General features: G+C 40.9%; 1 protein-coding gene across 4 annotated transcripts in view; it reads left to right on the forward strand.

The window, feature by feature from the left end:
• Positions 1-14,459, forward strand: part of LOC126213024 (uncharacterized) — a 111,147-nt gene that overhangs the window by 15,085 nt on the left and 81,603 nt on the right. For all 4 annotated transcript variants that reach the window (XM_049940591.1, XM_049940588.1, XM_049940590.1 and 1 more), the window contains exon 3: positions 11,202-12,886. In XM_049940591.1, coding sequence (XP_049796548.1) covers positions 11,202-12,886 — 1,685 coding nt within the window. The remainder of the gene's footprint in view (positions 1-11,201; positions 12,887-14,459) is intronic.

Genomic DNA, 14,459 nt, shown 5'->3' on the forward strand with positions numbered 1-14,459 from the left:
GAGCAACGTAGCTTGTACATCGCACAGATTTTGCTTGAAAAAGACGAGCAACATAGGATTTCCGCTGGCTGTTTCTCAGCTCTGTTAATATATTCCAAAATTTGTGTTGCATCTGTCGGGTGTATAAAGGTACCTTATGATGCCTGTACTATAATGAAAAAACATAGATGGCAGCACCTGTCACTTGTATCGGCTGGAGAGGAATCCAGACATTGTGTATCACTTGCTTTGCAGCTTTTACGTTCATCCTGTTGCAACGCGCCGTGTCTCATGATATTACATGTATTAAAAAATGCATCAATTGTAGTCTGCTAAAAGCTTTGTATTTATTTTCAAAATGATCTTATAGTACACTACTGGAAAACGGAAAAGGGCTAGCTAACAGTCCAGTTGTCCAAAAGCTGGTAGCAACATTAGGAATAACAGAAAATCTGTATTTTGCATTGTAATATAAACAATGCAGTGACCAGCTAATGGGCTGCTACCCTTTTGAGATGAAGTAAATAAAGTGGTGGAATAAAGCTTTTTTCACATTTTCATGATAACAATTGTAACTTCATTTGCCTATTAGTAGACATCATCTTGAATTCATTACTAAATTGAAGTGGCTTTGATACACAAAGGAGGCTTTCCCCACAAGGTAGTTCACTTGTAAACAGACTCAATGGAAGATATTTTCCTATACTGAAGCTGGTTACAGAAATGTCACAGAGGCCCCAGAGAAGATGTTACGTTTGTGCAGAGTGAATCGAGGCATGATCTGGAAAAGAGACAAGAAAATGTACCAGGTTCTATTGAGAAGTACGTGAGGTAGGACTTTGCTTTCCAAAATCCTTCAAAAGTTTTCATGCTAAGCAGTTTTCAATAAAAACTATATTTTCAAAAAGATTTATTTTTAGTACCACCAGTTTCTAATTCTGTCTGCAATAAGGAAAGAAAAGATGAAAAAAATGTTTTGTTTTATTAAAACAACACATTATTTTTATTTCAGTATAAAAAATCGTCAGTGTGTAGGTCTTATGTTTCTTTGCAGTATCTCAGAGAAAAGATCTTCTTTCAAATGCAATAACCTGACATAATTTTTTCGCAGTAGAATCTACAAAAGAAAATTCTAAAAAGGCTTTGAAAAAGCACAGTATGAGTTTGTTGAATGACGCCAAAGGTGCCCAGTCCTCAAAATGTTAAATGTCCGCACAGCTGGAAATTCAAAGGATTGAAGGCAGTTGAACCTCTGCCAATCTGTTGCTTACCAAATGTCGACGATAGGTACTTTTGCACATGGCATAGAATGTGCAGTGGTGCCCTGTAGTGCTTAAATCCTGTCCGTCGTCTTTTGGTGAGAATGCTGTGGGTAATTTATTATTGCAGTTTGGCGATAAAGGGCAGCTGTTAATATGTCTGGCAAAGTATGATAAATGAATTGTACAACAATGCCGAAGGTGTGCGTTTGACGTTAAACAAACTGCACTACTCAGTGTGCATGGATGTACAGATGTGATACTGCTAGTTACATAAGCCCAGCCACCACGGCAAGGTCATATCATATTGGATGGTAAAAATTGGTTTTTAATTTTCCTGAGGCCAAAAACCTCATAAAAAGCATCACTCAGATCAGTTTTTAACCGTCCTGAGGCTAAAACCGCAATAAAAATCAAATCGGATTATTAATTTCCATGTGACTTTCACAAAACGTGTTCAATATGCTGTCCACTGTTTTCTGTAACAAGTTGAAATCGAAAAACAGCATGTTCCATAACTGATCGAAGTGTTTCCAGGGTCACGTTCAGAATGTGTTGCGCAGTGCCTTCAATGCAACTAAGTCTTCAATCAGAACATCGAACACACACAGCCAGAAGTCACACGGATTAAGATAAAGTGATTGGGATGGCCAGGCTGTAGGGAAATGATGGCTGATAATTCTAGCATTTCTGAAATGGCGCTTGAGCAGCAGCTTAACTGGATTTGCAATGTGCGGAGGTGAACCATCTTGCTTAAAATGAACCCATCCACACATCCATGCTGTTGGAGAGCTGGAATGACGTGGTTGTGCGAAAGACACTCGTAGCATTTACCAGTGACGGTACAGGTAACAGGACCGGAAACACATCTCTTCGAAATAATATGGCCCTATGATAAATGATGCCGTAAACCCGCACCACACAGTGACCTTTTCAGGATGAAGTGGTACTGGTTGATTTGCCTATGGATTTTCTGTTGCCCATATTCGACAATTCTGTGTATTGTCATATCCTATTAGATGAAAGTGGGCTTCGTCTGCCCACAAAATCTTTCACGGCCAATCATTGTCTACCCCCATGCGAGCAAGAAATTCTAAAGCAGAGGTCTGTCTTGCTGACAGGTCAATAGGAAGCAACTTGTGCACATGGGTAATTTTTAATGGATCGCAAAGAAGGATGTTTTGTAGGATTTTACGCACCGTGCTCACAGGTATGTCCAATGTTCAGGCAATTCTCCGTGCACTACACGTTTGCACATCACTACTTGTCTCCTCCTGCATTGCTGTGGCCACTGCTTCCACTGACGTCAGACTAATTCGTTTTCTCCATCTACCAGGTTTCACACCAAAAGAACCTGTCTTTTTGAATTTCCGAATAATTTTCTCCAGACCCATGGTAGTCATCGGACCAACGCCTTTCTTCAAATCCTTCAGTGTCTGGAACTTCTGCAGAACAAGGTGTGCACAGTCATCATTTGTGTAATACAGCTTTACAAGCAGAGTACAATCCTGCATTGAGACAGTCATGGCGAACATTGCAGGCGCGAAAGGAGGAAAAGCCATGTACCTGGTGTGTTTATACCAACTTCAGTGGGTCGTGCGCATGACAGGTGTTTTCATTTACATATTCTGACACATACAGTGCCATCTATTGATCAATTTTCACATTATTTATTTTCTTCTGCCATACATTTTCCCCCTTCTCCAATAATATTGTGTTGCAATTTGACGTCATTCTGACCAACGGTGTTATGTGTGCAGTGTTTTGAAAGTTTAACTTTAATTACAATCACTCTGTATTATACTTCTCTATGTGAGTGGTACCTTATCTGTAAATAAAATGAGAGTGTTGAAGTGTAGCTCTTCTAATGTAGCATGAGGGTATTGTAGCCCGAGAACTCGTGCACGCTGCAAGTGGTACGGAAAGAGTGATTGCTCATGCAAGTGTGACCCCACAAGACCACTGTTACAGTTCCCTGCACATTTGACATTTGTTTCGAGATGTAAAATGCTCTTCCAATAACTTACATCGATAATGACATATCCACTATGTGGGTGTTCGTCATTTTCGAGTGAAGTTGAAAGGCGTACCCACTTTGAGTTTAGAATTTTGCTACTTAGCTTATTCTTTTACTAATCTCATTCACTTTTCTCCAGGATATCAATTTTTCAATGAGTTTCATCAGTACAAAGAAATTGTACTACTTCATCTGGGAGACTCTATGTACAAGTTATAAAGATCGTTTCACTTTAACTCGTGTGTCTTTTGAAACAACTCTTTAACAGTGAAGTATAACATGTCTCTTCATTACAATTCAGTTTCCAAGACTTTCTGCCTTTGTTTTACAACAATTAAAATATAATGTCTTCTCACACACTAAGACACAACTTATCTTAAGACAACTAAAATGTCACTGTTCTGTCTCTTCCCACATTGCATGAGCAGGCCAGACAGAGATACCGTAATAATGTACATGTAGACTGAAGAGTTTAGTCATTTGCAAAGATATTCAACAAAGGTGTTTAAATTGTTCTTACATAAATTGACACGTAAACATTACAAAAGATAGCATCAACATGTATGCAGTTGACTTTACTAAAATGGGCATATTTGTATCTTTGTTAATGTAACTGCACAGATGTTAAATTTGTGTCTAGTGAAATGGTAGTTCACAAGCCATAAAGATTGTATAAAAATCAAAGTTTATGTTTTCTTTTTCTAAATTTTTTTATTTTTTTCACACACAAAGTTACTGGTACGCACCAGTATCAGAGATTTCATACTACATATTAGGCTCGATTACAAGACAGGTTTCAATCTTCTGTTCGTCACAGTATCCCCTCCTGCGTATCTGGTGTATGAACTGTGTGATGTCTGTCACGATCCTTAGTCCTCGTGGTATATCGTTCCATGTTTGGGAGTTGCTGAAATAACTTGCAGAAAACTTTTTTCAGTAAGAATGTGATGCTGAGGATCTTGTGCTGCTACAGTTTAGCTGATGGTGTATTCACCAGGCGGGTATTACGTACACTGAACAAGATCCTTAGCATCACATTCTGGGTGAAAAAAAGTTTTCTGCAAGTTATTTCGGCAACTCCCAGACATGGAACAGTATGCCACGAGGACTAAGGATCATGACAGACGTCACACAGTTAATACACCAGATATGCGGGAGGGGATACTGTGACAAATAGAAGACTGAATCCTGTCATGTAATTGAGCCTAATACTTAGTATGAAATCTCTGATACTGGTGTGTATCAGTAACTTTGTGTATGTGGGGGGGGGGGGGATTAAAAATTAAAAAAAAAATACAAACTTTGTAAAAAAATCAATCTTTATAGCTTATTAACTACTGTTACACAGGGCACAAATTTAACATCTGTGCAGTTACATTAACGAAGATATAAATATGCCTATTTGAGTAAAGTGGACTGCATACATGTTTATGTAAGAACGATATAAACACTTTTGTTGAATATCTTTGCAAATGATTAAACTCTTTGGTCTACATGTACATTATTACGGTATCTCTGTTTAGCCTGCTTGCGTGATGTGGGAGGAGAGAGAGCAGCCACATTTTAGTTGTCTTAAGGACAAGTTGTGTCTTAGTGTAAGAAGACATTATATTTTAATTGTTGTAAAACAAAGGCAGAAAGTCTTGGAAATTGTATTGTAATGAAGAGATTTGTTATGCTTCATTGTTAAAGAGTGGTTTCAAAAGACACATGAGTTAAAGTGAGGTGTTGTTCATAACTTGAACATACAGTCCCCCAGAGAAAGATGTACAATTTCTTTGTACTGATGAAACTAATTGAAAAACTAATACCCCAGAGAAAAGGGAATGACACCAGTAAAAGAATAAGCTAAGTAGAAAAAATTTTAATTCATCAAAAGATGACTAACATCCACATAGTGGATATCTCATTATCGATGTAAGTTATTGGAAGAGCATTTTACATCTCAAAACAAATGTGCATGGAACTCAAGCTGCCAAAGGCATTGACAATGGTCTTCTGGGATCACACTTGCATGAGCAATCACTCTCTCCATATCACTTGCAGCGTGCATGAGCTCTCGGGCTAAAATGCCGTCATGCCACCTAAGAAGATCTACACTTCAAAGCTCGTATTTTATTTACAGATAAGGTACCATGGACATTGCCGTTGGTGGTGAGGCTTGCGTGCCTCAGTGATACAGATAGCCGTACCGTAAGAGGAACCACAATGGAGGGGTATCTGTTGAGAGGCCAGACAAACGTATGGTTCCTGAAGAGGGGCAGCAGCCTTTTCAGTAGTTGCAGGGGCAACAGTCTTGGTGATTGACTGATCTGGCCTTGTAACATTAACCAAAACAGCCTTGCTGTGCTGGTACTGCGAGCGGCTGAAAGCAAGGGGAAACTACAGCCGTAATTTTTCCCGAGGGCATGCAGCATTACTGTATGGTGAAATGATGATGGCGTCCTCTTGGGTAAAATATTTCGGAGGTAAAATAGTCCCCCATTTGGATCTCCGGGCGGAGACTAATCAAGAGGACTTCGTTATCAGGAGAAAGAAAACTAGCGTTCTACGGATTGGAGCATGGAATGTCAGATCCCTTAATCGGGCAGGTAGGTTAGAAAATTTAAAAAGGGAAATGGATAGGTTAAAGTTAGATATAGTGGGAATTAGTGAAGTTCGGTGGTGGGAGGAACAAGACTTTTGGTCAGGTGAATACAGGGTTATAAATACAAAATCAAATAGGGGTAATGCAGGAGTAGGTTTAATAATGAATAAAAAAATAGGAATGCGGGTAAGCTACTACAAATGCCATAGTGAACCCATTATTGTGGCCAAGATAGACACGAAGCCCATGCCTACTACAGTAGTACAAGTTTATATGCCAACTAGCTCTGCAGATGATGAAGAAATTGATGAAATGTGTGATGAAATGAAAGAACTTATTCAGATAGTGAAGGGTGACAAAAGTTTAATAGTCATGGGTGACTGGAATTCGGTAGTAGGAAAAGGGAGAGAAGGAAACATAGTAGGTGACTATGGATGGGGGGTAAGAAATGAAAGAGGAAGCCGCCTGGTAGAATTTTGCACAGAGCACAACTTAATCATAGCTAACACTTGGTTCAAGAATCATGAAAGAAGGTTGTATACATGGAAGAAGCCTGGAGATACTGACAGGTTTCAGATAGATTATATAATGGTAAGACAGAGATTTAGAAACCAGGTTTTAAATTGTAAGACATTTCCAGAGGCAGATGTGGACTCTGACCACAATCTATTAGTTATGAACTGTAGATTAAAACTGAAGAAACTGCAAAAAGGTGGGAATTTAAGGAGATGGGACCTGGATAAACTGAAAGAACCAGAGGTTGTAGAGAGTTTCAGGGAGAGCATAAGGGAACAATTGACAGGAATGGGTGAAAGAAATACGGTAGTAGAAGAATGGGTAGCTCTGAGGGATGAAGTAGTGAAGGCAGCAGAGGATCAAGTAGGTAAAAAGACGAGAGCTAGTAGAAATCCTTGGGTAACAGAAGAAATATTGAATTTAATTGATGAAAGGAGAAAATATAAAAATGCAGTAAATGAAGCAGGCAAAAAGGAATACTAACGTCTCAAAAATGAGATCGACAGGAAGTGCAAAATGGCTAAGCAGGGATGGCTAGAGGAGAAATGTAAGGATGTAGAGGCTTATCTCACTAGGGGTAAGATAGATACTGCCTACAGGAAAATTAAAGAGACCTTTGGAGAAAAGAGAACCACTTGTATGAATATCAAGAGCTCAGATGGAAACCCAGTTCTAAACAAAGAAGGGAAAGCAGAAAGGTGGAAGGAGTATATAGAGGGTCTATACAAGGGCGATGTTCTTGAGGACAATATTATGGAAATGGAAGAGAATGTAGATGAAGATGAAATGGGAGATACGATACTGCGTGAAGAGTTTGACAGAACACTGAAAGACCTGAGTCGAAACAAGGCCCCGGGAGTAGACAACATTCCATTGTAACTACTGACAGCCTTGGGAGAGCCACTCCTGACAAAACTCTACCATCTGTTGAGCAAGATGTATGAGACAGGCGAAATACCCTCAGACTTCAAGAAGAATATAATAATTCCAATCCCAAAGAAAGCAGGTGCTGACAGATGTGAAAATTACCGAACTATCAGTTCAATAAGTCAAAGCTGCAAAATGCTAACTCGTATTCTTTACAGATGAATGGATAAACTGGTAGAAGCCGACCTCGGGGAAGATCAATTTGGATTCTGTAGAAATGTTGGAACACGTGAGGCAATAATTACCTTACGACTTATCTTAGAATAAAGATTAAGGAAAGGCATACCTATATTTCTAACATTTGTAGACTTAGAGAAAGCTTTTGACAATGTTGACTGGAATACTCTCTTTCAAAATCTGAAGGTGTCAGGGGTAAAATACAGGGAGCAAAAGGCAATTTACAATTTTTATAGAAACCAGATGGCAGTTAAAAGAGTCGAGGGGTGTGAAAGGGAAGCAGTGGTTGGGAAGGAAGTGAGACAGGGTTGTAGCCTCTCCCCGATGTTATTCAATCTGTATATTGAGCAAGCAGTAAAGGAAACAGAAGAAAAATTTGGATTAGGTATTAAAACCCATGGAGAAGAAATGAAAACTTCGAGGTTCGCCGATGACATTGTAATTCTGTCAGAGACAGCAAAGGACCTGAAAGAGCAGCTGAACGGAATGGACAGTGTCATGAAAGGAGGGTACAAGATGAACATCAACAAAAGCAAAACGAGGATAATGGAATGTAGTCGAATTAAGTCGGATGATGCTGAGGGAATTAGATTAGGAAATGAGACACTAAAAGTAGTAAAGGAGTTTTGCTATTTGGGGAGCAAAATAACTGAAGATGGTCGAAGTAGAGAGGATATAAAATGTAGACTGGCAATGGCAAGGACAGCGTTTCTGAAGAAGAGAAATTTGTTAACATCGAGTATAGATTTAAGTGTCAGGAAGTCGTTTCTGAAAGTATTTGTATGGAGAGTAGCCATGTGTGGAAGTGAAACATGGACGATAAATAGTTTAGACAATAAGAGAATAGAAGCTTTCGAAATGTGGTGCTACAGAAGAATGCTGAAGATTAGATGGGTAGATCACATAACTAATGAGGAGGTATTGAATAGGATTGGGGAGAAGAGAAGTTTGTGGCACAACTTGACTAGAAGAAGGGATTGGTTAGTAGGACATGTTCTGAGGCATCAAGGGATCACCAATTTAGTATTGGAGGGCAGCGTGGAGGGTAAAAATCGTAGAGGGAGACCAAGAGATGAATACACTAAGCAGATTCAGAAGGATGTAGGTTGCAGTAGGTACAGGGAAATGAAGAAGCTTGTACAGGATAGAGTAGCATGGAGAGCTGCATCAAACCAGTCTCAGGACTGAAGACCACAACAACAACAACAAGGTACCATTCACATAGAGAAGTATAATACAGGGTGATTATAATTAAAGTTAAACTTTCGAAACACTAGAAATAAGACCACTGGTCAGAATGACGTCGGATTGCAGTGGAATATTATCGGAGAAGGGGGAAAACATATGGAAGAAGAAAAAAAATATTGTGAAAATTGATAATAGATGGCGCTGTACGTGTCAGGATACGTAAATGAAAACACCTGTCATGCGCATGACCTGTTGAAGTTGGTATACACACACTGGATACACAGCTTGTCCTCTTTTCATGGCTGCGATGTTCACCATGACTATCTCAATGCAGGATTGTGCTCTTCATCCAAAGCTGTATTGTTTTCCATCATTGTGTGGAACAGTAGGACTCCATATTACTATCTACATTTTTCACTAACTGCAGCAACATTGGTCTTCTGCTCAGGCCTGCACAACTTGAAATGATGCATATGGAATGACTCTTGTTGGAGACAGTTGCAAGTGCCAAGTCTGACAAGAATATCATAGTCGGAGGGCCAGAAACAGAGTTGAACCCAGCCAACATAGCTTACACCACCGATTGCTGACTGCTCACCACGCAAGTAGTATGGCCTGTATCTCAACGAGTATTAGTTCATAGGTATAAGTTTATAGGACACTACTTTTTTTCCAATTTGTAGTCATTATTGTCTCTCTCTCTCTCTCTCTCTCTCTCTCTCTCTCTCTCTGTGTGTGTGTGTGTGTGTGTGTGTGTGTGTGTGTGTGTGTGTGTGTGTGTGTGTTCCATCCCAGTTATTTTTGATGTGTTTTGTGACCTCACAGGTTTCCTCAGCTTGCCTGAATAGCAGTGTACTTCTGGGTGGCTCAGCTGAATTCTGTCCATTTTATACCCAATATTTGGACGACTGACCCACTTGTCTTCTTCAGGTGCTGCGAATTGTGCCGCCTTGTGTAGCTGCTGCCTGAGCTCCAACCACACTATGAACTGTATTTGGTCTCATGCCGCTATTCGTACCCGATTGTGAGTCGACTCTTGATGCCCACTGTGTCTTTTGACTTTCCCGAGTTTTTCAAGCTGTGTGCTGTTAGGTTAAGTTCACATTCTTGCAGCTTTTCGTCGAAATGATAGATGATAGCCAGCAAGATCTCACTGAATTGAGTGTCTAGCCCCAAACCTTGTTAAAATTAAGGTATCCATACCCATTTATTAGTTTGTCTGACGTCTTTGTTTCAGTAGTCTCCTTAATTACATTGCCTCAGAAGCTTGGTGTTTGCACCACGATACTCGTCTGGTGATGAGTGTATTTGAGACAGTGCTTGGCAACCATCGATTTGTACGGTTGTTTTAGTCTGGTGTATCCGTGACGTTCCTCGAACCTCTCATCAACTGTTCTAATAGCTTGCACCGTGCAAGACATTTGCGTGGAATGCAGTACACACTTGGCTCTCAGAGACCTAGAGCGTCTTTAACATTACAAAGAAGACTTTTTATCTTTGTTGACGATAGTGAAAGACACTGAAATCCATATTTCCGTAGGAGTCCCCAGTCACTCCAGATACTGGGCCAGTGCGAGGTAGATAAGTGATTCTTAGTTCTCTTTTTCTGTGTGTCTCAACCTCTTTCTTTTGCAATCTTGATGTTGACTGCAAATCCTGTTAAATGAGTCTGCATCCCTTAGGGATACTGTTCGAGGGTGTGTAATACTTTCATAAGCCACTCCTTGTCTGCTAGTGTAAAGAACTTCATAGACCAGAGTCTTCAGTATCAATTTTGTCTGTGAGGAGTGGTGACGGCTTGAGGTGTAGAGATATAAAAAAGTGTGTACATGTTTCCTTTGTACACTGTGACCCAAGGATTTTGCCCAGTTTTGTCTTAACCAACAAATCAAGGAAAGGTAGCCAGCCTCTTTTTTCTAAGCTCTGTCATAAATTGTGTATAAGGATGGATAGAGTTAAGATATTCCAAACACTCATAAAGGCTTTCCTTTTCATGCGGTCACATGACAAACATGTCATGCATGTATCAAAATGTTCCACGTATGGATTTGTGACTACAGGCATAAGGGCTAACTGCTGCAACACCAACAGTATGTTAATAATAATTTGTGGCATAAAGGAAAGGAGTTGATGTCAGAATATGCCTAAAAAGTTATGTGAAACAATTGATTACTTCCAAGGATTTACAAAGTGGGACTATTGTGAAGAGGGATACTACTTTGACTGTCAAAATATTTTGCATAAAGTGGAAACTACGACGGGGCTGAGTTTCCAGAAGTACACCATTAATTCTATGAGTGTTACTAGCAATGTAAGCTGTCTTGTTTACTAGCAATGTAAGCTGTCTTGTCTTTTCTGTTCACTTGACCTACACTCCTTTTTCTGTTTAGATTTTAATGTGATTTTTCTGACAAGAATTGAGAAGAGGTGGTGATGTAACCTCGTTGTGACCTTGCTATCTATGACAGTCTTTGCAACTCAGCATACAAAAACTCAGTCATGTTGAGCATAAACTGTACCTTGTTCACTTACAAACATTTGTTTCTTTTAGATCCTCTTCGAGCCATGTGTGCCAGACGCATCTCTGGTTTTCGGATGTGGGCTGTTCGAAGCACCAAAGGCATCTGCCAAAGTGGTGAAAACTCCACATGAAACTTCAAACACTGAAGATATTTTACACTACGGCATACAAGAGAAAGCTGTCCCTTCATGGATAAAGGCATACAAAGTGGAGACAAAGACAGTTGTCGATCCCTGCAACTTTGAGCAGAGTGATCACCAGCGCATATCAGCTGATTTCAGTGAGAGGAGACCAGATTTCGAGGAGTTTGAAGAGCGAAGTGCTGAGAATTTTTCAGGAAGGACCAGTTCAGGGCCCGTCGGGGCAGGGAATATGTGTGTGGGACAGAAGACGGGGGACGGAACTCGTAAAGCCGATCGACTCGGGTATAAGAACTCGGTTGCAGTGCAGGACATGAGGGAAAGAGGTGAGTCATTTGGAAAAAGTACCACCGATAATTTCCTCGATTCTGACACAGATCCGTTTGCAAAAAAATACCAATATGGTCTCAAAAGGAGCAAAGTGACAAGTTCTCAGACTCGTGTTGAGATTTCGGACCGGCACTATGGTGAGCTGCAGGGAGGCACCGCTGCAGTGTCACATCAGCGTAACGGGGATGTTGTGGAGTGTACAGGACGTCCCACACAGGATTTGCCCGACATTACGGGCGTCCAGTGTGACAGTACCGTTTCGGCGACAGTCACTGCACCTGGAGGAGAGATACAGGGTGTGGAGGAGGAGCGTGGCAGCTTTCCACCGGGTCACTCAGACCGACAGGGAGGAGTCGCTCGCTACGTCGATTCGTCCGATCGGGGTGCACTCGGAGGGGCGGGGTACGTCGCCTCGGATGTAAGTGGCCTGCGGGTACCCCAGGCTTTCGACTTTCAGAAGGAAAGAGAAAAATCTACAGGGCCACACAAAGGTTTTATTTCGTCAGACTGCAGCCTAAGTGACGGTTCTCCTCTCAGTTTGGGAAGGCGCAGACGGAAGTGGAAAAACAAACTGGTGAAAGAAAGTGACCCGGGATCAGTTCCGTGCAAAAATCTTGGAATAAATGTGACGGAGAGAGAGCTCCTCACAGTCGGCAATTCTGAAACACGCGACAGTCCCACGCGTGTAAAGAGGGGGAGCTCCGCGAGATCGCCCCTCACGGACTTCGGAAACGCACGCACTGCGGAGGGGCTCGGAGGGTCGCGGGTCCCAGTGTCGGACCCTCTTATAAGGGCACTGTTCCACCTGCAGAACCGCCACACAGAGCTGCTGCTAAAGCTGGCGGCAGATGTGGGTGAGGTGGCTCACAAGCAGAGGAGAATGTTTGACGTCTTCCAGAAACTGCAGAGTGCCTTCTGTGGCAGTGGCACCCGGACTGCTGCCGAGGTTCCCGTGGGGAGTGGCGGGGTCCAGAGGAGGCACTGCGACAAGTGCACACAGACGAGCTGTGACGGTGGCGACCGGGTACCGGTGGCTGCGACGGATGCCTGGACGCAGTCGGGCAGAACGGGAGACACGGAGGGTAGCAGTTACAGGGCAGGTCGTCTGGAAAGTGGGGTCGTGGCTGTGACTGAGACTGAGAGCGGAGGCTCGCACAAAACACGTGAAGGTCTCGGTGGAGCAGTGTGTGCTGTGAGTGAAGGGACAGGACATCTGGCCGAGAGTGGAACCTGCTTCGGTGATAGGTATGTTTTCCTGTTGTCACTGGGTATCGCATGAATTTTAAATGTAGTCATCTTTGCATTTTGTGGTAGAGACTCCCGTACACACTTTGTCATTTGTTGTGAAGTCTCCATTCAGTTGAATACGTACACCATTTTGCTCAATGTCAGTCAATACTTCATTTGCTTTAATGTTTGGAGCACACTCTCACTGAAGCGGTGGTTTAAAATACAATGTTCCCTGGATAGAAATGTGTTTTATTTTGTCTAATTTATGTAATAATTCTTGTGCTATTTGAATTTAAAGATTTAATTTGTTATTTAACAATGTAACAAAGAACACTACTTTAATTTCACACCAATAAAGCAGGTCCTGTGTAATTAGTGTTTTAAAAAGTGTTTGAATTACTGGGAGGTACAAGGAAATATGTTTTGATTAATCATGTTATTAATCAAAATTATACCAGCATAAAACTATGTGAAATAAGCCCATTTAAATGATTTTTGAAGCAATGGTGTACAGTCCAATTTGATGATACACAGAAGTGTGAAATTTAAGATAATGGAATGCAGTCAAATTAAATGAGACATTGCCGAGGCAATGAGATTGTGAAATGACATAGTAAAAGTAGTCAATGACTTTTGCTATGTGGCCAGTAGAATGACTGAAGATGGCCAGTGTAGAGAGGATATTAAATGCAGACACAGATACTCTGAAATAATTAAATTTGCTAACATGGAATATAAATTTTCATCAGAAAGTTTGTTCTGCAGGTGTCTGTCTGCAGTGTAGGCTCGTACAGAAGTTTGACACCGACAGTAAGCACGTCAGACTAGGGAGAACAAAAGCTTCTGAAGCGTGGTGCTGACGATAATATGGGTAGATCGGACGACGAATGAAGATGTGCCAAAGGGAATTAGTGAGAAAAGAAATTTATGGCTGAAGTTGACTAAAGGAACGGAGAAATTAATAGGACACATCCTCAGGCATCTAGGAATCATCAGTTTGGTAATGGGTGGAGTACAAGTGCAAAGTAGCGAGTGACCAAGGTTTGAATACAGTAGCAGATTCAAGTGGATTAGGTTGCTTTAGCTGTGCGTGTTTCTTGATATTTATTAGAGAGTCACATGTATAGTAAAAATTATGTACTGTGCCGGGTGATTGATCGATTTTGTTGTTTAATTTTTTAAATTATTTTCAAAAGAATCACATGAATTTTTCACGGTTTTGTAAGGAATTGGGACGAGACAGTGTCTGTCTTCAGACTGTGATAGATAAAAAGTGGAGACAAAAATCATCACAGAACCTGTAATTGCTGCCAAGTAACCATGTACAGTTGTCATTCATGCTGTCTTTCTTTGGTAGTTTACTTCTTATTTGTGATTAATGTTTATCATTCTCAGGTGATTTTTGCCGTAGCAATTAGTATTATTGACAATGTGTGGTGAATATTAAATCATCAGTTGCACCATGTGTCTTTAGGTATAACTATATTCTTATTTATCAAGAAGTAGATAGTTACTTGACTAGGTTTATATGTTCTGCAATAATCCTTTTGTCTCCTTGTTTTTTTTTTACTTACCGAAAGTCTGTGGA

This window comes from Schistocerca nitens, chromosome 11 (genome assembly GCF_023898315.1).
Source record: "Schistocerca nitens isolate TAMUIC-IGC-003100 chromosome 11, iqSchNite1.1, whole genome shotgun sequence".
Classification (NCBI taxonomy): domain Eukaryota; kingdom Metazoa; phylum Arthropoda; class Insecta; order Orthoptera; family Acrididae; genus Schistocerca; species Schistocerca nitens.